This window comes from Tyto alba, unplaced genomic scaffold, assembly GCF_018691265.1.
Source record: "Tyto alba isolate M040663 unplaced genomic scaffold, T.alba_DEE_v4.0 Super-Scaffold_6, whole genome shotgun sequence".
NCBI classification, from domain to species: Eukaryota; Metazoa; Chordata; class Aves; order Strigiformes; family Tytonidae; genus Tyto; species Tyto alba.
In genome coordinates this window covers 31,217,303-31,243,095 of record NW_024881327.1, presented here as the reverse complement: position 1 = coordinate 31,243,095, position 25,793 = coordinate 31,217,303, and the positions used below count along the sequence as shown (strand labels likewise).

The following is a 25,793-nucleotide window of genomic DNA, read 5'->3' as shown; positions in this document are numbered from 1 at the left end:
TCTTTTTTTCTAAGATAATCAGAGTGTATAATTTCACAGGATCCTTTTTTCTTCAATGAAATATATTCATTTACAAAAATAAAATAAGAGACAGCATCAGTGTTCTTCATAGTGATACTGGTATGCATCCATAAGGCACTGCCTCTTTTCTCTTAAACTATTTGCTCTCAGTGCAAGGTGCTTTTTTTGGAGTTACTGTTCTGTTAGCATGCCTTGTAGCAACTAATTATTATATGCTTCTTTCTTTCATAACTGGAAAACCTCACACAGTAATTTTTTATTCCATTCCACCTTGAAAAAATGAAACAGTGAATACTTCCTTAGAATGCTATGGAGACTGCAAATATTGTGAGTAAACTACCTGTTCTTTTCTTGTTAACTCTTTTACATAACATAGAAATTACTTTAATGTTTAAAACTGTTTTAAAAGAATTTAGAATAGTAGTGCTACTCGTGTCTGGATAAACAGCTCATCACCCGGCCACATACTGTTGCAGAGCACATACTCTGCCTCTCAGTCATACCACTGCATGGCATAGGCAGATAGATTGAGAGAAGTGTCATGACCTGATGCTCTTTGCTATATTTCATTCATTTCCATGGGGACTTGCTACAGAAGTTTTAAACATTTGGCTAATGACTTGACCTATTACCTGCAGTTAGTATTTAGTGCTTGTACACTTACCATTAATTTTAAGTCTGATTAACTTTTAGGTAAAAATAAGTGTTAGAAAAGGCATGAAGATATCCCAATAGAAAACTACTATAGGTAAGCGTTTATTTTGATCTATGCCATTATTGAAGAAGTATGGCAAGTGAAAACTAAGAGGATTTATAAAGGTGATTTTTTTCGATCTGTATTATAAATGACAAACTAATATTGGGTAGTTTTGAAGAACAGTAGTTTTTGAAAGGTGGCTTTTTGAAAAGCTAGATTTATATTTCATATAAATTAAATTAGTAGGGTTATCATTGTCTTTGTCACATTCGGTGATGTGAATTGGCTGTAAAATTGTTGACACTCTGAATACTTTAAGTAATGGTGATCTTCATAAGCCATAACCTTTGTCAAATGCACAAGAGGTGTGGTTTATGAAGCTTTAATCCCTGTTGTCACAGTGCTTGTGTTAGTCTTTTTTCTTCAGTTCAGCTTCTATGAAGATCCCTTCCACATTTTTGCTTTCTCTCCTTAACTGTTATTACAGTTTAGGTTAATAGTTTCTTCTCATAGGAATTAGTTCCTTTCATCCTGCAGCTATGCTACTGTCCTTTCCAGCCTCCTCCAAATACATAGTAAATTAATAAAAATAAAAAATGGTTCTTTCCCTGCAAGCATGTGAAAAGGAATGCATGCAAATCATTTAAGAACATACAGAAGGGGCTGATACTTCTACATCAATCTTAAGTTTACTGGGCCCATCATACTGCTAGCATTGTTGGGGAAGGAAAATTATACTCTTCTTGTGCAAGGAATTATCTAATAATTTCTTTTCATCTTTGAAGGACTAGATTGATGAAGTATCTGTTCAGAGAGTACCAGCTACCAACTGTCCCAAATAACAAGCCCTAAAACCCATACCAGCTGGCTTGGAAAAAATAATGTCTTGTTACAACTGGCACATAAGGATACAAAAATCGTAAATATAAGTCATCTAAATCCAATAACTATCCAAAATAAATAATATAGGCCATTCCACATATACTTGCAAAGCAGATTTGATGTTATGTTATGTTATGTTATGTTATGTTATGTTATTTTATGTTATGTTATGTTATGTTATGTTATGTTATGTTATGTTATGTTATGTTATGTTATGTTATGTTATGTTATGTTATGTTATGTTATACTACTTTGCATACTGTGATAAATTTTAAATTCTGGATGCTGTACAGAGGTGGCATTATAATCTGCTAGAGCTAATGTCCCTTATACTGAAAATTTGCCTTTGGGCCTTCCTTTATTTTATATTCCTGCAAAATAGGTTTATTAATAGTGTTTTAGGTGCTTCACTACACACTACACAGTCGTGGGTCATATCAGGCTCACGGTGACTGTATTATTCTATACAAGTTGTGAAATCATTTTCTTGACATTTAATTACAAAATCTGATTTTCATTTGTAGACTCGATGAATACCAATCTGTTTAGATCTAATAAGAAGGGAAAAAAAAAAAAAAAAAAAACAGAAAAAAGAAATTTGCAGCGAAATGTCATAACATGTTACAACTAGCTTCAGTATTCCTAAAGTCAGGAGGGGTGTTAAAAATTCAATTAAACCATCAGTGATCTCTGATAATGCTCATTAATTAACACTTTCTAATACCTTCATAGTGGCTATGTGCATTACTGAGAAACACAGCTTAATTATGTTACAGAAAAGCATAAATATATAGGTCTATTTCCAATAAAGAGTGTGTGTATGTGCTTACAGTAGAATTTGGATAGGTTTTGCAGTCCTAAAAATCCATCCTCAGTTGCTGCAACTCTGTAAGTTACTATAGACTAGATGCCTCTCTGTCAATCCATTAAGTGCCTGATTCATCTCTTCTTGCCCTGCTCAACTCTGCCTCAATCTAAACTCTTTGGTTCATCATTTATCACATAAAAAACATCCCAAAACGGGAATTTAGAAACTAAGCAGCCCTTCTCATAAGCACTAGCAAGATCATATTTCCCAGAAAATAAAGATATGCCCCCCTGCATATCTTTTTAGAGGGTGCATGGGTGCAGCAGGAGGCAGCACCCTTTCTTACATAAGGATGCAGATGAGTCCAAGTTTTTAACTCCAGGCTTTGGTGTCCAGAAGCCAGTGCCATGTCTTCCCAGCTGACTACACTGATATGCTCAGAGCATCTTCTTCCTTTGTGGCTCCATGATGCCTGTATCCCTGGGTGCTCAGGAACACACATTAAACAGCAACAGTAGGAGAAGCTTTTCTCCATTAGCCAGACTTCACCTATGAGATGCGAGACAGGATTTCAAACCCTTTCACAGTTCCTCCCTGCTTGGGTGAGTGTTGTGATTATTTTACAAATCAGGGGAGGTTATATCACCATGCCCTCCTCTAAAAGACAAGATTGATCTTGCTGTTTCCAGGAACATTTCCTGCTCCCTGTAGGAAAGGTGGTGATTTCCACAGATAAGGTTATTGACTCCAGTCTAGGCTCTGTGCTAAAGTCTTTTATTAAACCTAGCCCTTGCAGTCTTCTACCCAGCTCCACTATTATAAAGTGTTACGGGACCTGTCAGAGAGTTGACAGGAATCTGGGCTGCAGTAGCAGTTACCTGCGAGGAAGAAGACTATCGATACTTTCACAGCCAGGAGAAAGGAGAGTTCTGATGAAACAAAGTGTATCAGCAAAGTAGGTCATTATTTTCTTCTGAGGAAGCACGTTCACTCTGCATAGTGAACTATTAGCTCCTACCCCCACTATGTCCTGAGAAATTACTCATTGTTTTTTCATATCTCCCTACCACTAGGGAAAAGCTTTGAGATTTGAAAAATACTGAATATTGAAGTTCAGAGTTGAGGGAATTGGTTCATTTACAGCTGGATTCAGCTGCTTTCTTTAATTTTCTGAAAGACAGGTTAAGTATCCAGTAACTCCAGCATCATTTTCTTCTTACACCTTATGTCAGGAACATTACTCACTGCAAAAGACTTCCAGTCAGTTTTCTTACACAGTAGTTCAACAGCCCTTTTTTGTTTTTCATGAAACTGAAACCAATACCTGTCTCAAATTTCTAAAATGCCTGTAGCCCCCCCCCCCCCCCCCCCCCCCCCCCCCGTGTACTTCTGGAGTGCCTCCAGGGAAAAAAGGAAGAGGGAAATTAGGTCATGGCTCTGTGAAACAACGCACAGCGACATTTCTCAAGCCAATGAACATAAATGCATATCCAGGCAGGTGGAAAAGAAAATAAATCTATTTATCAGCACAGAAATGTCTTGATTGTGCCTTGTTTTCTACTCACTTCAGTAATTTCAGTTAAAAATTGTATTTCTTACTTTGTGTTTTGCACAGTCAGCTGAAGTTTTAAAACTAAATCTATTTACCCATAAGCTTCAACCAAAGGATTGAGGTATGGACACTCTCATTATCACCTAGGTATAGAGAAAAATCAAATGAAAATGTTTGGTACACTCTATGGTATCATTTTTCCCTTAAAAACTGAACAGGACAAACAGTGTAAAGCAAAAGTCACATCCCTGCTGATAGATAAATACACAAGATTCTTTGCATATCAACACTCAAAATAGAAATGCTTATTTTGCAAGCTATCATTAGCCTTATTTTATGATAGGCAATCTGAGGCACTGGCAAAAGCATCAGGAAGTTACTAGTTTCCATTCTGAGATGAAGTAAAAGTAGAAAGATTTAAGAGATCTGCAGCAGCTCTGATGTTCTGTCTGATAAGTTGTACTGCCTTACAACTCTTGGCATCAGAAAAAAAAAGGCCATTCTGTATGCACTTTGACCTGTACATCCAAGAAATCGGAAATCAAATTTTTGGCCTCTTCTTCATATTTTTGATTTCTAATGGAAGTTCTTTTGGGAGACTTAATGCCAATGCAACATAACTTTTGTCCTTTGATGACTACCATGGATAGACAAGAAAAGCAGTCAAATGTATTTAATTGAAGAATATTCTCTCTGTGCTTGTACCAGGAGGTCCTCACACTATACCTCACTGCAGCTAGAAGGAAAACAAAGGAGTAGAGGCAACTATTTTCAGGACATCTGTTGGGCATCAGCTGCTCTGGCACTCCAGCTGCCTAAAACTTGGTTTAAATTAAGTGTGTTATTATACCTTTCTCCATCTTGGTTTCAGTTGTTCACTTCAGTTCAGTTTAATAGCTTGGAGTTTGCCCTAACAAGCAGTTAACATGAATACTCCATTGAGATTTTCAATTAATTCATAAATTTGTTTTTCTTCTTACAGAAATCATTAGTGCATTGAAAATAAATTTAAGTAAATATACTTTCCTGGTTTCAGTTCAGATGATTCACTGTTGTTTAGCTATTAGCATTTTTGCTTTGAGTTTGAGATAAATTGGATACTGTGCCCTTAAGGAATAATAAAAAAAATAATATCAGACATTCTTTTCTGTTTGTGGTAGTAAATTCTCAGTTTCAATTCAAATCATATTTATTTCTCAGAAACAAACTTCCAGCTAATCCTGTTATTTTGGTTTTCATTTTTTTTCCACCAAATATTTCTGGCTGTGCCTGAACATCTTATACTGCATAATTAATTTCCATACGATACTGTTATAATAGAATTACAATATACTGGCAACAAATCAGAAAGACCTATAGCTGTACTAAATTTCTTTCAGTTGTTAAATAAAATGCCCTTAAAAACTGTTATCCTGACCATTTGTTACAGATTTTCAAGACATTATTTACCTGTATATTTCATAGAATCATAGAATCACAGAACCACAGAACGGTTTGGGTTGGAAGGGACCTTAATGATTGTCCAGCTCCAACCCCCTGCCACAGGCAGGGACACCTGCCACCAGACCAGGTTGCTCAAAGCCCCGTCCAGCCTGGCCTGGAACCCTGCCAGGGAGGGGGCAGCCACAGCTGCTCTGGGCACCCTGTGCCAGTGCCTCACCACTCTCACTGGAAAGAATTTCTGCCTTATATCTCATCTAAATCCACTCTCTTTCAGTTTAAAACTGTGACCCTTCATCCTATCATTACTTATACTGGGGGCCCCAGAGCTGGACACAGTGCTCCAGGTGGGCTCTCATGAAAGTGGAGTAGAGGGGGAGAATCACCTCCCTCAGCCTGCTGGCCACGCTTCTCTTGATCCAGCCCAGGATACAGTTGGCATATTTGGTTATGTCAGTTAAGCCCAAATTTCTGCAGACATGGAGGGTGAGCACACCTTCACATTACAAATTCTGCATGCTTTCCCTGACTTGAATGTGGCACCTAAGCAGGTTCAGACATGCAGATGCACTGTGGTACCACCTCCAAATTCAATTTGAAAGACGGGACGTAGAATGTAGCCAGTCTACATATAAAAAGTAAGGTTTGAAAACAATGGAGCTTTTTTTGTAGTTATGCTGAAGTGATTCTGTCTTCAGTTCGTACATACATATATATCAGTTGAAAAAAATTGATGGGTATTAGCATCTGATTATAATAAGTATACTTTTTGGACAAAATACTTAGAGGTATTTAAAGCCTGTTGTTAAATAGAAATGTCAGTCTTTTACTTGTAGTTTTTCTTTATGTGTCTTTTTTGTCTATAGAACTCCGATCTACTACTAAGTAACATACTTTTTATCATCTCATAGATGTATTAACATCACAGTAATCAGTAGAGCAAAAGACACATTTCTCTGAGCAAAATGGCTATTTGACTGAAATGTATGGCTTTAAAGAAGAAAAAAGTTTTTACTTCATAAGAAAGATTTAACTACAAGAGGAAGGAAGCCACGAAGCACATGCTGAGGAAGCAGAGAGTTAGATCTCTAACCCCAGGATTCAGAAAAGGCAGTGAAGAGCAGGTGACCACAGGAGAGAAAGGGATCCAGAGGACTGACTTTGTAGCACTTGGTAGGGCACTCATGTGAACTGTGGAAAAATAAGGTTCAAGTTCCTGCTTGAAATAATATTGTTACTTATACAATGCTATGCAATTTCTTGTACAGAAAGATGCTGTGCAAGCAGCAGTTTTGACATGCTACTCTTACCCCATCATTCATGCCCAGAAGCCTGATGAGTAGGGTATATACCTGGTGACCACAGACTTGTCCTTCCAGTTCAGGAAAGATTTTGAAACAGGCCTCTTGCTTCATGAGTGAGCTCCCTCATTACCCACCTTGCTCTGGATTATGACCCACTAGCTACAGCCTGCTTCTCACCAGTTTTCTGCACAAGGCCTTCAGGTGCGGCATGGCATGATACCAGACTGCAATCCACAGTTCCCTTGGGGATGGTAGAAGGACACCTCTGGGACATCGGTGAAAGCAGCATTTCCCAACCGCTGGCAACAGATGAACTTAGTATTTCCAGGGCACTTTGGGAGCACTGAAATCTCTACAAGTCAAGCAGCTACTGAAAAACTACCTGGTGCATCTCAGTGGCACCTGAATGCTGATGTATGTGTCTGCAGGCAATGTTCAGCCCAGAGCATGAACCACTCCCCACATCTTCAGTAATGTGAGATACGCTTTCTCCTAATGGAGCTGTTCTACTTGAATAAGTGATCGCAGTTTAAGCTTACATTAATTTAGCAGGCTGAAATGTGAATCATTCAGGACCTCATTCACAAGTGGGCAAGGCTTTCCTCCTTCATTAGTGAAAGACAGGGCTGAGAATTTAGGAACAACTGCTTCCACTACTCAGTTATAACAAACCACAGCATACCTGCCACAGCTCAGAATCCCAGACCAGGCTTAATTCCCTGCACCTAATTCCTACGTCAAATGAGGACAATAATACTTTCTAATCCATCATGGATCTTGCAAAAACAAATTTTTTAAGGGATGCTTAGATCTGGATACACACAGGTATCTTAGGTTAAAAAATTATTTGTGGTTAGATTTAATTCCTTCAAAGATGATTTCTTGAAAGCTTGTTTTTCAAAAAGCTGGCAATCCAGGTCTGCTCTGAGAAAAGGTAAAGAGGACATATGTATGCACTTCAGTGTCACATGTGGAACTTCACGAAGTAAAAGTGGTAGGACTGATTCCATGGAGCTCAGCATGATTGGATCAGATCATTCACCAGCTATAAAACTTTTTTCAATGAATCTGCAGCTTTCTGTGCTAGCAAAACAACAAAAAAAAATACCTTAAGTTGACGAGTATCTGAAATCACTTCACAGAACATTACAAAGCTGACTCTTCAAATGACTTAGTTTGCAGATGTTAATATATAATTTCTTTTTAAAAAAGAGTAATGAAACCAATCAGTAATGAATATAACTTGCTGTTATCTGACAGCTTGTTTTTAATTAAAATTACCACTAAATATCTTAGTTGGAATTAAATATATCTAAAGTTTCAACTTGTTCTGTATTAATGTAAGGTACGGTATTAGGGTTCACGAACATTTTAGTGATGATGTCTGAACTAATAACATGACATGCACTATGAATCCACTATATCTCAAGATTAAATCCAAATCTTATTTAGTTTCCTCCTTTTGGTCATTGTGGCTGTGACTATCATTTTAATATCTTTCCACAACAAGAATATTAGAAGAAAAATATTTCCCATCTTAATCTAAACAGTAATTTTTTAATCTTCATTTAGTAGTAACTTTAGCCTCAGGCTTAACAAAGACTACTGCTGAGGTTGCTCTGTGTTAATTCTATAAAGTTTTGTTAGATACAAGTGGTTGCTGAGGGTCTTATATATGTTTGTCAGCCTGATAGCTTTAAACAGTTCAATCACCTTCAAACTAATGAATCTTTAATTTGTTGCATTACTATTAAAGGAAAATGACTCATCAGGTGGGAGATTTTGATTCACGAGTCTGCATATAAAACTGTCTCTTGGTACTGAATATAGTGTAAACTTTACTGTTCCCTTTAAAAATAACTTCCCATAATAATCATCAAAATTCTGCAATGTTGTTATCGCAAATTGAAGTTCTAGATTATTACTGTAGAATACTGTGATATTTTTCATAAAGGTCTGAAATAACAGTAATTCTTATTTGCAGACTTAGTATGAAACAACATGAAGATTGTGAGAAATTAAATTTTCTTTCATTTCTGTTGCTTTATTTTTCTTCATTTTTCTATGAAGAAATCTGCATTTACTTGAATGTATAGGGAATATGGAGATGGGGCAGATATTTAGCGGCGTCTGCTGATGACACCAAGCCGTGTGGTGCAGTCAGCACACTGGAGGGAAGGGATGCCATCCAGAGGGACCTTGACAGGTTTGAGAATTGGGCCTGTGCAAACCTCATGAAGTTCAAGAAGGCCAAGTGCAAGGTCCTGCACATGCATCAGGGCAATCCCGAGCACAAATATAGGCTGGGCAGAGAATGGATTGAGAACAGCCCTGAGGAGAAGGACTTGAGGGTATTAGCAGATGGAAAACTGAACATGACCTAGCAATGTGCACTCGCAGCCCAGAAAGCCAACTGTATCCTGGGCTGGATCAAGAGAAGCGTGGCCAGTGGTATGAGGGAAGTGATTCTCCCCCTCTACTCCACTTTCATGAGAGCCCACCTGGAGCACTGTGTCCAGCTCTGGGGCCCCCAGTATAAGACACGGACATGCTCGGGTGGGTCCAGAGGAGGCCATGAAGATGGTCAGGGGGTTGGAGCACCTCCTGTATGAGGGCAGGCTGAGAGAGCTAGGGTTGTTCAGCCTGGAGAAGAGAAGGATCCGGGGAGACCTTACTGTGGCGTTCCAGTACTTCAAGGGGGCTACAGGAAAGATGGGGATTCATCAGGGAGTGTAGTGATAGGATGAAGGGTCACAGTTTTAAACTGAAAGAGAGTGGATTTAGATGAGATATAAGGCAGAAATTCTTTCCAGTGAGGGTGGTGAGGCACTGGCACAGGGTGCCCAGAGCAGCTGTGGCTGCCCCCTCCCTGGCAGGGTTCAAGGCCAGGCTGGACGGGGCTTTGAGCAACCTGGTCTAGTGGAAGGTGTCCCTGCCCATGGCAGGAGAGTTGGAACTCGATGATCATTAAGGTCCCTTCCAACTCAAACCATTCTATGATTCTATGATTTCCAGAGTCTGCTGCAAGCCTTCTGCATGGATGCAGTTCAGACACTGAAGTCCTTGGAGGAAAAGTTCAATTCAGAGCTTCTCATTTAGGTCTCTGAAGGTTTGAGTGTTTTTGGTACCCTGATAGACTACACATATACACCCAGATATAAATTTAACCGTAGCAACACCAAATGAGCAGAGGTGAGGTGGTTGTTCCCTGCTACAAGCTAGAAGGACGTACTTCCAAGCCTCACCTCCATGTCTAAGCATGGGAAGCCTGTGCATGCAAGTGCACCCATCCTAAGGCTGTCATGTAGCCTTACAAACAAATAGTTTATTATTATTACAGCAAACATATAGTCTGTTTATAGTCCTCAGGGTTTTTTTTTATTATTTTTATGAATGACCACTGTTGACAGAAAACATGTAGTGCATCTAGAGGATGTGTGTTTAGGTGGAGAACTGTTCCCCAGGAACCTGGCGTGTTTATGTGATGTAACCCAGCATTTGAGCATCAGTCTCTCAGTACAAAAAAGCTATGCTTACTCAGCATGCCTCCTACTTCCAGCATTGGGGTGTGGTATCACAGTCCTCTAGAAAAACAGCATTAGTTACTTTTACCCTCCCCAGAAAAATGAGAAGGAGTTGTGTTTCAATACCACAGTTAAATAGCCAGTGAAACTGGGCTGTAGATTGAGGCTAGTCTGGAGTTACTAGAAATCACAGGAATGACTCCATTGTTTTCTTCCACGTAAGTTTTTTTAACAGAATATTTTTCAAATGGCTACACAGAGTCAGGTACTAATACCAGAACCTCAGCTAATTTCTCTTGGGGCCTTAAAAGGAACACAGCTGCAGTGCTGTGCCTGGGACTGCCCTGCTCTAAACGATAGACCTGCTCAGCACAGTATTTACGATTTGCTGATTCTACTTGTGTAATCAATTCCTTTCTTCATTCTAGTGCTGTTCTTTTTATTCCCTATCCTGTTCCTATTTCTGTTTTTCTTTGTTCATTTGTCAATTCTACTGTATGAAAACATCAAAGACACTAACTCATTTAATTGCCTTTCTAAATGCACATATTCACCAAGTAGGTGCCACAGGTGTCCTCAGAATCTCTGTTCAGCTGCTCCTTAACTTTGGTTTAATTGCAGAAATGCCTAAGTTTTGGCTAAAACATGGAGTCCTTGCTCACACCAGCCACATGAAGTGGCTGATCCAGAGTTAAACAGCCAAGTTACAGAGATGTGCTATGAGCCTGGCCAACTCATGCAGCTTGTATGAAGGGTTTGTACCACAATCCCTACAACAGTTTTGTGGTGTGCAGTGGGCACAGTTACAGAAGACTGGTCGGCATCACACTGCCTGCTGCTCCCTGAGCAGTTCTCAGGACAAAAATAAATGGCAGTGAGGTGCTGGCATGGCCTCTGCAGCTTCCTTTTTGCCTGGTCCACTTTCTAAGTTCTAAAACTAAATGCTTTAGCACATTTAGATCCTTACATGATGTTCAACTGATGCGTTCCTTTCTTGGTACAGCTGTTAGCTTCAGGCTCTTCTAAACACTAGATGTCAACAATAATAAGCTAGACTTAGTTTTCACCTTGCAGTGCAACATATATTTGCTCAGACTTCTTTCCTCCACACTTCCTCATTCCTTTTCTTCCTAGCACAAGTATCATCTTGTGAGAGTAACCTTAAAACATTTTCATAAACCACAACCAAAGAAGAAGAGTAGAAATACCCCAAAGCAAAATGATACAAGTCTTATTTCATTGTTTATTAAGCTTTATGGATGCTCACTGCCATCATCCCAAATGGAGAACATTTTGTCTGTGTGATTCCTCTTCTATGTATGTCTATTCTTCCCTCAACTAATGCTAGACTTCTAGCAAAATATTATCAATACCATCTATAGCACCAAGGTACACCATGATAAATGTATGTCCTCTACTGTTTAGCATTTGATTTTAAAAAAATGCTAAGGCTTTCAGATAGTATTTGCATAGGCCTCCGTTTTATTTAAAAGCTCATGATACAGTCATCCATAATGATTCTCGTATTCTGATCACATCAAAATTCCTTTTTATTGTGTTTTGCTCTAGTAGCCAGGAGGATCATCCCTAATACAGGATTATTTACATAATATCTGTTGCAGTGACAGATAAGATACAAGAAAAAAACATCCATCTTTTCATTTCAAAGTACAGCCTTCCGTTATTTACCTATAGTACAGTGGAAAGAGAACAGCACAAAGTGTACCAGAGAAGCAGAAAAGTACACAGAATAATTCCAAAACAAATTTAGTTGATTAAATGCAGTACATTAAAACCAGACATTTTAATGTTGACATTTTAGTATTGTTAATGAAGGGCCCAGCTATTGATCTTTGCTTGGGCAACTGTCTATTGAATCCACTGGACTTAAATTCAGTAAAGTGTAGCCTAATGAATTTCAAGTAATAATTGCTATACAGAGTAATTGCAAAATTTGCATAGCAAAGCTCCTCTGAGAGAAATTTATGAGATTTCTACATCAATCTGAATGTGCAAAGGCTTGCAATTCAGCACAATGTGAGTTATTAACCTCACTTGAATAAAGAATGAAAATAATATTTTGTTTAACCTCTGCAGCTTCAGAATTCCAGAACTGCAGGGCTCTATTAATAGATCAGAGCAGTAAAAACTTAGAAATTTTCCCCAGTTATCTCATTATGTGAAGCAACGTAGCACTCTCTATGAGGGGAGCTAGTAGTTAGAATGATCACAGAGAAAAAATAATGTAATAAAAATAATGGATCATTTCATTAAAGTGATTATTATTTAATTCTAGTTACTGAACACATTTGTTCCTTTCTCCTGACTCCTTGATGTGGACCCTGAATGAAGCTACTGCGGGATATAAATGGGCAGCCAGGCAAACCCGTTCTTCCCCTAATGCCTCTCTATTGGAGCAGCTTCTTAAAGGACTTGGGTGCTGGGACTGGTCAGAAACTGAAGCCTGGACTATATGAACTAACACAATTCCTACATGCCTTCATTTCTCCTAAGCAGTGGACAGACACTGACTTGTTCCTGTCCACCAGCTCTTCGTCACTACTCCTCTGTTGTAGGATGCCAACCACTCTCCATCAGAGCCAGCACTGTAGTTCATGTGAGCTCTTCCTAATCTGCTCCAGGCAAAAATCAGCCGGGTTCATTTACCCAGTGTGAACTGTGGTCTGAACTAACTGAGGTGGTTTTGCCTGAAAGAGGTTAGGAGGTGTTCACGTGCACTGTTCTGACATCTCTGCTCTGAGGCGACAGCATCTAGCACGATGAGCTGCTTGAGTACCTTCTGCCAACATAACTGGATTCAGAAAAGGGGTCTGCAGCTTCAGACCTTTATAATCACTGAAGCAGGCTTCATCCTCATCAGTTATTGATTTTAATGGTTTAGTTACGGCTGGAAAAGTTTAAAACAGCTTCTCATTATGATGAGTGCTTTAAAAATAATGAATATTTAGATATTTATTATTTACAAACAAGGTCATTTACATTTTTAGGATACTACTACATTTGCATTAGCATTACTTTACTAAGAGATCTTCCTGATTCAAATCAAGATGCTGATACTGTTGGTTCCTCTCCACATTAAGTACTCCTCATTAACTCAAAATCATTACTGAATACATTTAAATGAGGAAAGAAATAAAAAATCCTACTTGAAAGGAAGTGAGAGTTCTCACTGACTTCTGTCAACCAAGATTTGAATGCAGAATTAAGCTGATGATTGCAAATTTGAAAAATTTTGTCAAAAGAATGCAGGAATGTCTTGAAACTCTATCTTCTACAAAGTTTTTCCCAATCCCCTTTTTATAAATATTTATGGACAGCAAACTATGGAAATAAATTCAAAAAATATATATTCAGAGCATCATAACCAATATTTGAATCCTCAGTTTTGAAGGTGAAAAATCTCTTGTGCCACAGTTTAAGAACTGGCTTCCACAAGCCTTTGCCTATATACCAAGTATGGGCATTTAAGTGCTAAAATTTGTATTTCTATTTGTTAGTTGATCAAAACTGTTTTCCTTTGCCCCACTGTTCATTCAGTGGACAGCTACAGAGACAAAGACATTGAACATTTTTGCAACAGGGAATATGAGACAACAAAGCAGCTTGTGTTTCTGCAACATTGATCCTAGGTATTGCTGGTATAAGCCACATTTTTAATAATACTAATATGAGCTGTACATAACATCATGTGAATTTTCATCAAACATAACATAAAATCTTCTGTTCCATTACTGTGGAAACTAAGAATAAAGCCAAGGGGTAAAGAATCCAGAGATGCATCCTTATCCTGAGTTCAGAGAAAAGGATTTTCACATTTGCTTTTGCGTGTGAGATTAATGCCAACCTGTGACTAATCGGAATCAATAATACATGAGTTAATACTGTGCTAAGAAAGTATGTTTGGTATTTTTTAATTTCTTCTTTTGAATCCCTTTGTATTTTTATTACCAGTTAATATTAAGAAAGAGAATGCATCTACTTGAAATTTTACCAAGTCATCATAGTAGGATGCAGCTCAGTAAAGTACCCTCAACAGTAATTCATCTTACACTGTATCTGTTTCCCTTCCTAGTAATTTCAAAGTCATTAAACTATTACCAAAGTGACTTTTATGAAATTCAGATTCTTAGGAGGGTTTTTGCATAACTAAAAAGAAAAATTTAATCCCTACTTTCCTGCAAATACACAGGGCCTATTGGGAGAGAAGTACGGGAACATCCGAATACCGGGGGAAGTTGAGTCAGCAGAATTTGAAATGATCCTGGATGCTGCTGTAGAGGCCAAGCTAGAGACAAGAATTTTAGAAGAGTGGTACTGCAGGGATGAGAATGCAGTGCCACCAGCATATTACCTCAGACCAAAATCTGAAATGCTGAAGAACTACCAGAATACGGTAAATCATAGTCACCTCCTTACAGAATTCTTCTCTATCAGTTACAGTGGCGGGCAGTCCCCAGGGCCAGGCAATTTCTGCTGTTTCTGAATTATCTTCTACAGCTCTGTCCACCCCTGAGCAACTGGTGCTGTGACACTCCTTTCCCACACATGGTGAAGGGAGCAGCTGTGAAACACTAAGGAACACGATGGGTCATGATGCACTCTCAGATAACAGCTAGAGCAAGTGGACTGTACTCACTCATAACCTCTTGGGACTAGTGGGACAGTTGTACAGATTCCTCTTCCCTCCCCTGATGTTGGAATGTGGAGAGCTCAAACTCTCCTGCCCTGGTATTGTGATTTTGCTAGGTTTCAGTGAATAGGATTTGCAGAGGAAATACACATTTTCCCTTCTATCCCCATACAAGAAAGCTCTTTAACAGTGCTTAGTGCTGTCCTGAGTCAGATCTCATACTTCTAACTTATTAACTGTATTCTAACAGTAGATTTTTTAAACACTGTTAATTGTAATTTTTAAAACAGGCATTTGTCTTTAATTTGATGACAATAAAAAAATTATGTTACTCAGGGCTCAGTTTTACCCTCCTACACATCCTATATACCCAAAGACAGATTTCAGTGTAGAAAAAATAAAGTTCTTAACAGTATTCACTTCATTTTGAGTGCATACTGTATTATACAAGAAAATAAAATTAAACCATTATACTGCATTTACTTATCATGTAGCAGAGTATTTTCTCTTTTGCATGAAAAAACATTGAAAATATGAAAAACAGACATGGACAGAGTTTTAATGGGTTGAAGACAGCATGTGGCTAATTCTGAAGTATTGATCACAAGGGAGAAAGCAAGTTTTGTAACTTTGCATTGTTTTGCTAATACCCACAGTATCCCTTTGAATAAAGCTTGGCTTTTTTGTTATTAAAAGTTTGTACCTTTCCTCAAGCTACTGATACACAGGAGTAAGGAAAAAGATGTTCATAACTTAAAGCTAACATAGAGTTATATCTCATAAACTTAGAGTAAGTAATAAAAGATACACAACTCTGAACGTGTCAAGAAAGAATTGCTAGGGAGCTTACCCTGGAAGCTGTTCTTTTCCTATTACACTCACCAGGAAAACTGGAGACCCCTTAAACACTTCACCTGCAGTAAGTAATGCAGCAGTGACTACCAGCTGCCTTAGAGAAACCTCCATTGTGGCATCTGCAAGATACCATCTGAAAGGATTAGTGAATTTATATTAGAGTCCCTTTCTGATGACAGTAAGATTACTGTTCCTATAGCAATGAAAGAATGAAAGTAATGTCACATATAATCCTGTATTTTTCAAATACGGTAGCTAATATGAGGTGCTTAACTACAGGTACCAGGAACCTCATTTTCAGTTTTGAGATCCAAGTTTAAAATTATTATTATTGTTGTTATTGTTACTCATTATTATTAATAATTATTATTATTAGTTAATAATGATATTACTACTACTTCTCATTAAAGGAGCAATAATAGCAGTATTACTGCTGCTTTATTATCATTATTTCAGGCTTCGATCTCAAAACCCTCTTTCTATAAAGGTGGTTTTCATCTTACTCTTGAAGAATAATGCACTAGCTGCATACAGTAGGAATTCAGAAAATACCTTAAGTAGCTAACTTTTATAATTCTGAAATTGAATACATTATGATTTTCTGCAGTACAAAAAGTTAAACTCTTATTTATTTATTTTTAGTGCATGTGTTTCTCTGTTACCATGTTATTTATGACCTTGAATATTAGACTTTTACTTTCTGAAGTGGTAGATGTGTGTATTACAGCTATTGTTTAACTATGGATATTTTTAAAAGATGGAATCTTCTTCAAACTCCATGAATGAGAACAAATGGCAAGATATATCAGAAGAGATTAAGAAGATTTTTAAGACTGCTGTGAAATTACTGTATGAGAAAGGAAAAATGAAACACAGCCAAGCAAAGAGATATCTTTCCTCTGGTAAAGTTCATACTAACTGTTTCTTCATATTCATTTATTAACTTTTCTATCAACCTTTCCACAAACATGAAAATATATTTCTGTTGGCATTTCTCATATAGTTGAAGAAAAAAAAATGTTAATTGTGCTTGCTTGAGACCAAAACACATATGAAAGTACCCAGTGATTTTTCAGTGCTTTTTCTGTTATTTACAGAAAACAGATGCAATCGTTTAAGAGTCTGCATGTTGAGGGTGGGGGTTGCTCTTGAACTGTTTATAAAGAAAAGATAACAGAGACTCCGTGTTCTCTTTTCATCCTCAGCTATTGAAGATGAACTTGATTTTGCCTTGGGTAAACAAACACCAGCTTTCCTAAAGAAGTGTGTTTGCTACATTCGGAAAATTGCCAACATTGAGCGTTTTGTTAAAATTCCAGAGATGGGAAAATACATGGATGTGATACATACAGCTGGGAAGTTTCTACGAGATCCCGAAGCCCATGAGAGACTGATCAAGCTCAGGGATGAATTCATTCCTACCATCGTCGCATCATCCAATCTAAGAGTGTACACATCTGTCACTCACTGTGACATGAAACTGGGCTACTCCCAAGAAGTGGAGAACCATTACATCGAAGGACTTGGTAAACAGTTCTATGAAGACATGATTGATATAATCCAAGCAACAGTGCAGCAGAATTTTGACACCGAGACAGACCTGCTGTACGATGAAGTTCTTCAACACTCATCGCTGTGTAAAACGTACTCCACTTTTTATGAATATAGATGTGACGCATTAAACATAGTTCACAAATATGTTCTACCTAGCAAAATAGGACACATTAACCCTCTTATCATATATGGAGGACCATGCACAGGGAAGACACTTTTACTAGCTGAAGTGGCAAAGAAGGTAAATAAATACTTTGCATAATATGGTGATGTTAGGAGCATTAATGTGTAAAGGCCAACTTAGTTTTCATTCTTCCTTTTGTCAACAGATCTGATATCAGCCTTCAATATATAAAATAAAAAGTATATTCTGCATATTATTGCACACATGTTCAGAAAAAGACCTTTCACTAATAATGTGTCTCTACTGTGTGCTTAGCCAAAACAAAAATATTTTATCAGAGCTCTTAGAAACCTAATAGGAATCAATATATTTTTGAATGAACATGTATTTTAGAACGATCTCTTTCCCACTTGTTATACTGAGGTCCTGTGAATCAACAACCATCTAAATATCACATGCTGGTTTTAGTCTTATACACAAATACAACATGTCTTTCCAAGTCATGCCATCTTATGGTCTCATCAGAAATTATTCTGGAATGAGTCTGATACATTCGTTACAGATCTATCTGTAATAACCTGCAAAAATACCTGTACTCATTTATGTGACATATGCTGTTTAAGTAAGTCATTGAGCTGAGTACTACAGAGAGATGAGTGAAACACTTTGTGCAAGGCAGGACCGGATGCATAAAAAAACCAAGCTGGCATCTCTAAGCCTAATTCTCCAGCTGGGAGTCACAATTTTGAGTTCCCTGCAGGGTGCTCAGAGAATTTAGCACCATGGGCTGCGAAACAGCCCCATCAGCCAGAATGAAATAGAGAAGGGAACAATAATGTTTAAAATCCCGTATCTTTCCCAAATGTGACTTCCTATAGATTCACATTAGTTGCCTATATGAAATTGGAATTTGCAACTCAAGATCTCATTTCAGATCTGAGTACATAAGTTAACCTAGAGACTCTGGTTACGCTTTTCTTTCAAAATATTCTATAGTAACTTAAACTGAGATGAAAATACTTAGCAATTAAGAGAACTGACTGTGTTAGCCTGCACAGACTGAGAGGATTTAAAGCCACATTCCTCACTTGTTTAGAGTATTCTAACCAAAAAAATAGCAAGATATACTTTTTACCCCTTGCAGCAGTGTGTAAGAAAAGAATTCACAGACACAGCACACCTGTGGTCCAGGAATTAAGGTAACCTGCTAATAAAGGGCAAGCTGGACTCTAATCCCTGTCCTCCAAAACCATCAGGGCGTGCATTTATACTCAGCTGGGAATCAATGTTAAACAAGTTTAGGTGCAAGCTGGTTGCCTGGCCAAGGATGACATTATTTAGTGTCTATGGAATTTTATTAATAAGAGAATCTACCTACGACTTTCAGACACAGATTTTACAAAGAGCATCCTGGGATTTACGGACTACATTCTACTCATGTCCCTTTGATGTAAGGCTTTTTGTGGATCTGGGTCTTAGTGTTTTGGGATATTACCTGGGCTAAACAAAGATGACATATGATGTGAATTTCATTCCGTGCACATAAATCAAACCAGCCTTGAACTTTGCCAGTGAAAGTATTTCCATTCAACCAGTAACATATAAAAATGTTTATTTATATATAGGCAACCACTATTTATAAACTGTTACTGTGCTTCATTTAGATATTAACTAAACTATGTTCTGTATTCTAGTCCTATTCCTGGTTGCAAGAAGAGATGGGACCAGATTCTGACCCTGTGGTAGTTATAAGATTTTTGGGATCCACTGAAACAAGTACAGATCTGAAGAATATACTTCAAAGCATTTGTGAACAATTAGCAGTCAACTATCGTTGCCTCGTACAAAGTTACCCAAAAAAGATTCATGACCTTCGGGACTTGTTCATCAATCTTTTGAATGAGTCTTCCTTCCACAGGCCTCTGGTGATAATATTCGATGCCCTAGAACAGCTAACAGATAGTGATGATGGTAGGAAGCTCTGGTGGCTTCCCATTCACCTTCCCCGTTCAGTACGGATAATTTTGTCAACACTGCCAAACAAGCATGGGATCCTGCAAAAACTGAGGTGCCTTATTCATGAAGAAGACAACTACATTGAATTGACTGCAAGGGACAGGAAGATGTGTAGTCAAGTACTGAAACATCAGCTGCTGCGAGTTAAAAGAAAAGTAACATCAGGGCAACAAATCTATGTCAATGAAGCATTCTCCAAGTGCACACTGCCTATGTTTGTGAACTTAACCTTCAGAGAGGTAAGGAACTGGAGATCTCACAAAGATGTGGACGAGTCCTCCCTCTGTGTCACTGTCCATGAAAGCATAGAGCAGTTGTTTTGGTCCCTGGAAAACAAGTGTGGATCAAGACTATTGTCAAGAGCACTTGGCTACATCACTATGTCCAAATCTGGCCTGAGTGAAATGGAACTGGAAGATATTTTAGCCCTTGACAATAGCGTTATGTACGAACTGAGTGAGAGTGTCAGAGAAAGTAACCCACTGAGAATTCCATATATATACATTGCCAGGCTTAAGGAGGGCTTACAGGGGTACTTGATAGAGCGACAGGTTAAAAATGTAACGCTGCTTCTTTGGGCAAATAGGCACTTGCAACTAATTGCCCAGAAATTGTACCTGCATAATGAAGAAGATTTACATGAAATGCACACAGTCATGGCAGAGTATTTTCTTGGTGTTTGGTCAGGTGGACGAAGAAAACCTTTCCACAGCAATGACCAACATCTGAATGGTTGCCCTGACCATGTCAGTAGAGGCCTGAACGAGGATGAAAAGCACTGCATGGATCAGACTGCTTTTGACAGGCAGGCACCTGACCAGCCATGGGTCTTTCAGTGTAATCCATTAGAGCCTGATATCTTTTTTATCAATCACAGAAAAATGACGGAGCTTATTCATCACTTGACAAGATGTGGAAGGACAGATGATCTTCTGTATGGAGTCATTATGAACTTCAGCTGGCTGTACACCATGATTAGAATAGGGCAGTTTGATAAAGCACTTTCTGACATAGAACTGGCTTACACCTACTCGCAAGAAAAGGAGCTGAAATTTCTGGCCAGTACCCTCCGCAGTATAAAGTTCAAAGTAGTAAAATACCCAGGTTCACTCTCTGCTGAATTGCAGCAGAGGCTTCTCCCAGTAGTAAGTTCATTGCCCAAACTCAGACATCTCCTCTTAGAATGTGACAAGGATGGACCCAAGTACTGCTCTATTGTCCCTTTGCATTCCTCCATGGATGTGACTTACAGTCCCGAGCGCCTGCCGCTGTCATCCAGCTGCATGCACGTCACTGAGATTTTGCCTACTTTTAATCCCAGCACAATTATTGCTGCTTTAGAAAATGGCTCCATCAGCACTTGGGATGTAGAGACCCGCCAGTTACTAAGGCAGATTACAACAGCTCCATCTGTTATCTTAGGGATGAAGCTTACTAGTGATGAAAAGTATCTTGTAGTGGCTACAACAAAAAACACTCTTTTGATATACGATAACATAAATTCCTGTCTTCTGTCAGAGGTGGAAATTAAGGGGTCAAAACATTGTGGGATTGGGGGAGGGTCCAGTTTTATAAATGGATTTACTTTATCAGTCAACCATGCACTTGCTTGGCTGGAGGCCAGCAAAGATGTTACTGTAATAGATCTGCTTTACGGTTGGCCTCTCTATCACTTCCACTGCTGGTATGAAGTGACCTGTGTGCAGTGTTCTCCAGATGGAGTCTATGCATTTTGTGGACAGTATTTGAACACCGCAAGCATTTTTCATTTGGGTAGCGGAGAGAAGCTGGCCACCGTGACCTCTGAATTTTCTGGTGGATTTGTGAAATTCCTTCTCATTCTGGACACAGCCCAAGAAATGGTGATGGTGGACAACGAGGGTAGCCTCTCTGTTTGGAATACGGAGGAAATCACGAATCCCCAGCTTACAGATGACTTTGACTGCAGGAGAGAAGACAGCGAAGTTGTCAGCATAGAGCTTTCTGAAGACCAAAGTGCAATTTTAATTTGTAAGGCTCTCAGCATTGAACTTCTTGACACTCGTGTGTGGAAGGTGGCTGAAAAGTTTAGAGCTAAACACAATGAGCGCTTTATATCTGCCGTGTTGTCCAAAAATGGCAACTGTATAATTGCTTCAATGGAAAATACCTCAGCCATTTTTGTTTGGAGAAGAGATACGGGACAATGTATGGCAAGCTTACAGGAAATCTCAGGAACTATAGTCAGGCTAATTAAATCAAATCATCACAACATGCTGCTATCCTTATCCACCAGTGGTGTCCTTTCTATTTGGGATATAGACATCATAACTGCTATGTCCAATATTGACAAATCTGGCAAGCCTATCCAAAGACTGGTGCTGCCAGCCAGAGGTGAATTAATATACACATTGGATGGATCAGATTCTGTCCATAAGTGGAACTTCAGCACTGGATTTATTGAAGCCGTGTTCAAGCATGAAGGTATTGTTGAAAACTGTGTACTGACCTCTTCTGGAGAGATAATGGTTACATCAGATGATAAATGCAGCCAGTATGTATGGCACACTGTTAGTGGTGAAAATATCTTTCGTATTAACGGACAAAAAATCTCAGAGCTAATGATTACTCATAACGATCAATTTGTAGTCTCTCTATGTGAGCAAAATGCATCCAGAGTTTGGCGACTGGCTACAGGACATAGGGTTTGCAATATTTTAGTTGCCTTACAGAATGCATTTATAACAACTGCAAATACATTTGTAGTCGGAATGGCGAAGAATAAAGTGTTGGCAGTGAGTCTCTGGACAGGCAGCATAACCAAGAAGTTTTGCTGTGATGATGGTGCAAGCATTGTGGATATTAAGCTGATACCAGACTGCCCAGATATTATAGTATTTATAACATCTACTGAAACTGTGAACATCTGGAGCCTAACAGAGGAAGTCATCTGCAGACGCGTACAATTGCCTACCAATTTCTTAAAAAATTTGGAAGACTTTGAAATATCCCCAAACGGGAAGCTAGGAATTATAACCCGTGGTGATGAGAACATCAATGTGCTTGATTTATACAGTGGAAAACTTCGTGTGGTTCATGCTCCAGGTATCATCTGGCGGCAGAGGCTGTCTCGGGATGGCCGCTATCTTGTGTACATCTGTTTTCGCAGTGAAGAAGATGATGACAATGGTGCGGTCTCTAGTTTAATAGTAATGAGGCTAGCAGATGGCAAAAACATCGGTGCCTGTTCTCTTTATAAAACCCCCACTTTTCTTGCACTCTCACAGAGACATTTAAATATTATTATTGGATTTGATGATGGAAGTATAGGTACTTATACTGTAGTGGATCGAGTTGACGCTGCACTGAAAATCAAAATTGCTACTTCAAACAGCCGTCAGATTTTCAACAACACAACACAAGTGATTAGGCCAAAATGTCACAATTATAGCTTCAAAGTGACTGCAGACTGCATTTGGAGGGAATCAACGGAAGTATTTGCAAGGGATAGCCCTATTACAGTTACAGAGCCTGAGGTGAGCGAAGCAACACCAACCAAAAAACACAACTATTGCTATGAGAAAGTGTGTTCAGCCATAGATTGCAGAGGACACAGTTTTGCTACTGACAACTGAGTAACCATCTGGACTAGCTTATCTGAATAATAGCATACATGCATAGATTTGTCTTCTGAATTCACATAAAAAATCAGTGCATTTCTTAGAAGACAGAAACAGCAGAGGGCAGACCAACTGTTTTTTCCTCAATAAATATTCTTACATCTGTGTAAACAAAAAAAAGCAAACATAAAGCAAATGGGCTGCAGGGTTTTTTAAATTTCGGAATACAAGGTTCAGTCCAGGATTTCACCAGGGCCTTGATTAAAAATTTCTAGCAATACTATTAAAATTGTTATGCTATTACAGAAGTTAGGTGATCTTATCTGGGATTGACAAACTGTTTTAACTAGAACTAAAGCTCCACATGATCAGTGAGAAGAGTCAGACCACTATTTTATATACAAAGTCACCTAGATGGGTCTATAGCTAATAGCCAACTTTATACCCACTTGCAAAAATGTGGTTTTCTGCTTGATGGTGCAATGACAAGATGTCACCTGCCAACCTGGAACACTTGATACATTCCATCATCATTTTAAAAATACCAACTTTCTTTTTTTTTTAACTGGGATTAATCTTTGGGTTGAAAAGAGTAGGTGCCAGTCAGCTGCAAACATGTCAACATGTGAGCTGATAAGTGTTTGTTCACCTCAATGACTGGACTGAAAGAAATTTTTTTTAATTGCATGCAGGGATTTCAGGTTTCTGTATTGTGATAAAAATGACAAAAACCTACACGTCATAAAAGGAATAACAGGGTTTGGGGTTTTATTTTTGGTTTGAGGAATTTTTTCGTCTTCAGTGTGTATTAGAACAGGTTGTAATGAAACCTTTTTCAAAGAGAAAGGGTATTACAGATGAACAGTTAAACACATCACTTTATTTATGGTAAAAGGTTGCTATCCATTTTGTTGTAAGAAAGTCTAAAGTATCTCTTATGTCCCCAAAGTAATCTTAATAGAAAGATTTCAGACATGTCACTTATTAATGTTGATAACATTTGCCTTATTATCATTTCTGTTCTTTCCCATGATAAATACAGATCAGATGACCAAACCACTCTGGGACTGCTTGTATATGTGCTGAAATACTCCACTAAATGTAAAGGCTGTCCAAAGGTTCTTTACTGGTCCAATTTGTAATGGGGTTTTCTTACTTCCACATACTTACAAGCTTCACTTTCTGCTTTAGAACTCTTCTGAGCCTTTTGTACAGTTTTACCAGTTTCAAGGCAGAAATTGTGAAATAATTACAAATGCTATAAAAAAAATTACGTTTTGCCCAAGTAAAAAAAAATACTGGAAAACATCTGAAAGGATAAAAAGTTTTCTCCCTCCTTACATATCTTAAAGTTGGCACACCTGTGGAAATTTTTTCAAATTATTTAAACAAAACAATTTTATTTTTAAAATCAGAACTCCATGCCACAAATTTCCAAGAAATGAATGCTAAGCTAGAACTTAATGTAGTGTGTGAATGTTCAGTGTACAAGCCAACATAGTATATTAAGTGACTTTAATGATTTTTCCTAACTTGTTTGCAACTAATAGATCATACTGAATGTTTTTATGTAAACTTTGTATTGTTGGGAAAACCTACCCAATCAGAGATTTATATTTTCATAAATGTCAAATTTAGTTAAATTTTGTTACGGAGTTGTTAAATTAGAAATCTATTGCAGTCTTCAAACAATATACAGTCTTGTGTATGCATTGTTTGTACTAATAAACTAAGGAAATAGACTGGTATGTGTCCCTTAATTTAAGGGAAATTTCACTCTGGCAGAGGGACACGAGGCATTTGCAGCTCTCATTAGCTGGCATTTAAATAATTTTGAATGGCTGCATTTGTTAGGACAAAGTCCAGTATTTTTCCCACTTCAGTTAACTAAATTAAGCATTCAAAAACCAATAAAATTAACCCGCAAAATCCATGCTTAGATGCTGCTTATGACTAGATTACAGACTGCCAGTGTGCAAGTCAACAGACACGAAGGCTTGTGTAACCTACCCAGTAGAAAGTTTAGAAAAGAGGGGAACACCTGAAATCCCACTTGCCTCCAGACCTTTGGAGCTACGGGAAGGGGCTGTGGGATCCACACCTCCCAGGATCCTGACCTGAAGGTAAGCAACTTCCACCTTCTTTCAAGCACTGGGCATGACTCACACATTTCAGCCTTGAACTCCTTGTGCACAACCTGCATAATGTTGGAAAGTTAGTTCCTTCATTATCTTGGAACAGTAAAAATACATCTCCTGTCTGCCAGAAGAGTGCCTAACTTTGGGTATGACTATGACGTAGAAACAAAGCAAAACACAAAACCAGAGAAATGTTCTTCCTTTATGGGAAGCACTACCAGAACCCAGCTGGTCCCAGCCCAGCTCAGTGGCTTATTGATAGTGCGCCGAGACCTGCTCCTCTTGTTTTCTGGCTCAGTGAACATTGTGGTCTTGTGCACAGTGTAATGGCTTCTTGGAGCAGGAAACAGTCCCCAGCAAAACAGAGGATCAGCCTAAAAGTGGGAGCAGTCTTCCCTTCATCTTGGGCCAAAGAGGGAATTGATTTTAGGCCTTGTATACTTGGTCAAAGCAACAGGCTGACACATGAAAGCAAAGATGTTCTTGTTCTGCTTCGAACCTTAGACATTTATGTTCTAAACAAGGACAGCAGAAGTGGGACAGCACTACTGTTTTTCTTAATTGTAATACAATGAGAAAGACAAACATGAATATGACTCCTAATCCACTTAAACCCTTCAGCCAAGTA

The 25,793-nt window shown here is 38.4% G+C and overlaps 1 protein-coding gene across 1 annotated transcript in view; it reads left to right on the top strand.

Moving 5' to 3' along the window:
- Positions 1–24,769, top strand: part of NWD2 (NACHT and WD repeat domain containing 2) — a 58,478-nt gene extending 33,709 nt beyond the window's left edge. Inside the window, exons 4-7 of the mRNA XM_032999257.2 lie at positions 14,439–14,642; positions 16,492–16,636; positions 16,940–17,529; positions 19,107–24,769. Of these exons, the coding sequence (XP_032855148.2) occupies positions 14,439–14,642; positions 16,492–16,636; positions 16,940–17,529; positions 19,107–23,042 (4,875 nt within the window). The 3' untranslated portion in view covers positions 23,043–24,769. The remainder of the gene's footprint in view (positions 1–14,438; positions 14,643–16,491; positions 16,637–16,939; positions 17,530–19,106) is intronic.
- Positions 24,770–25,793: the final 1,024 nt, after the last annotated feature.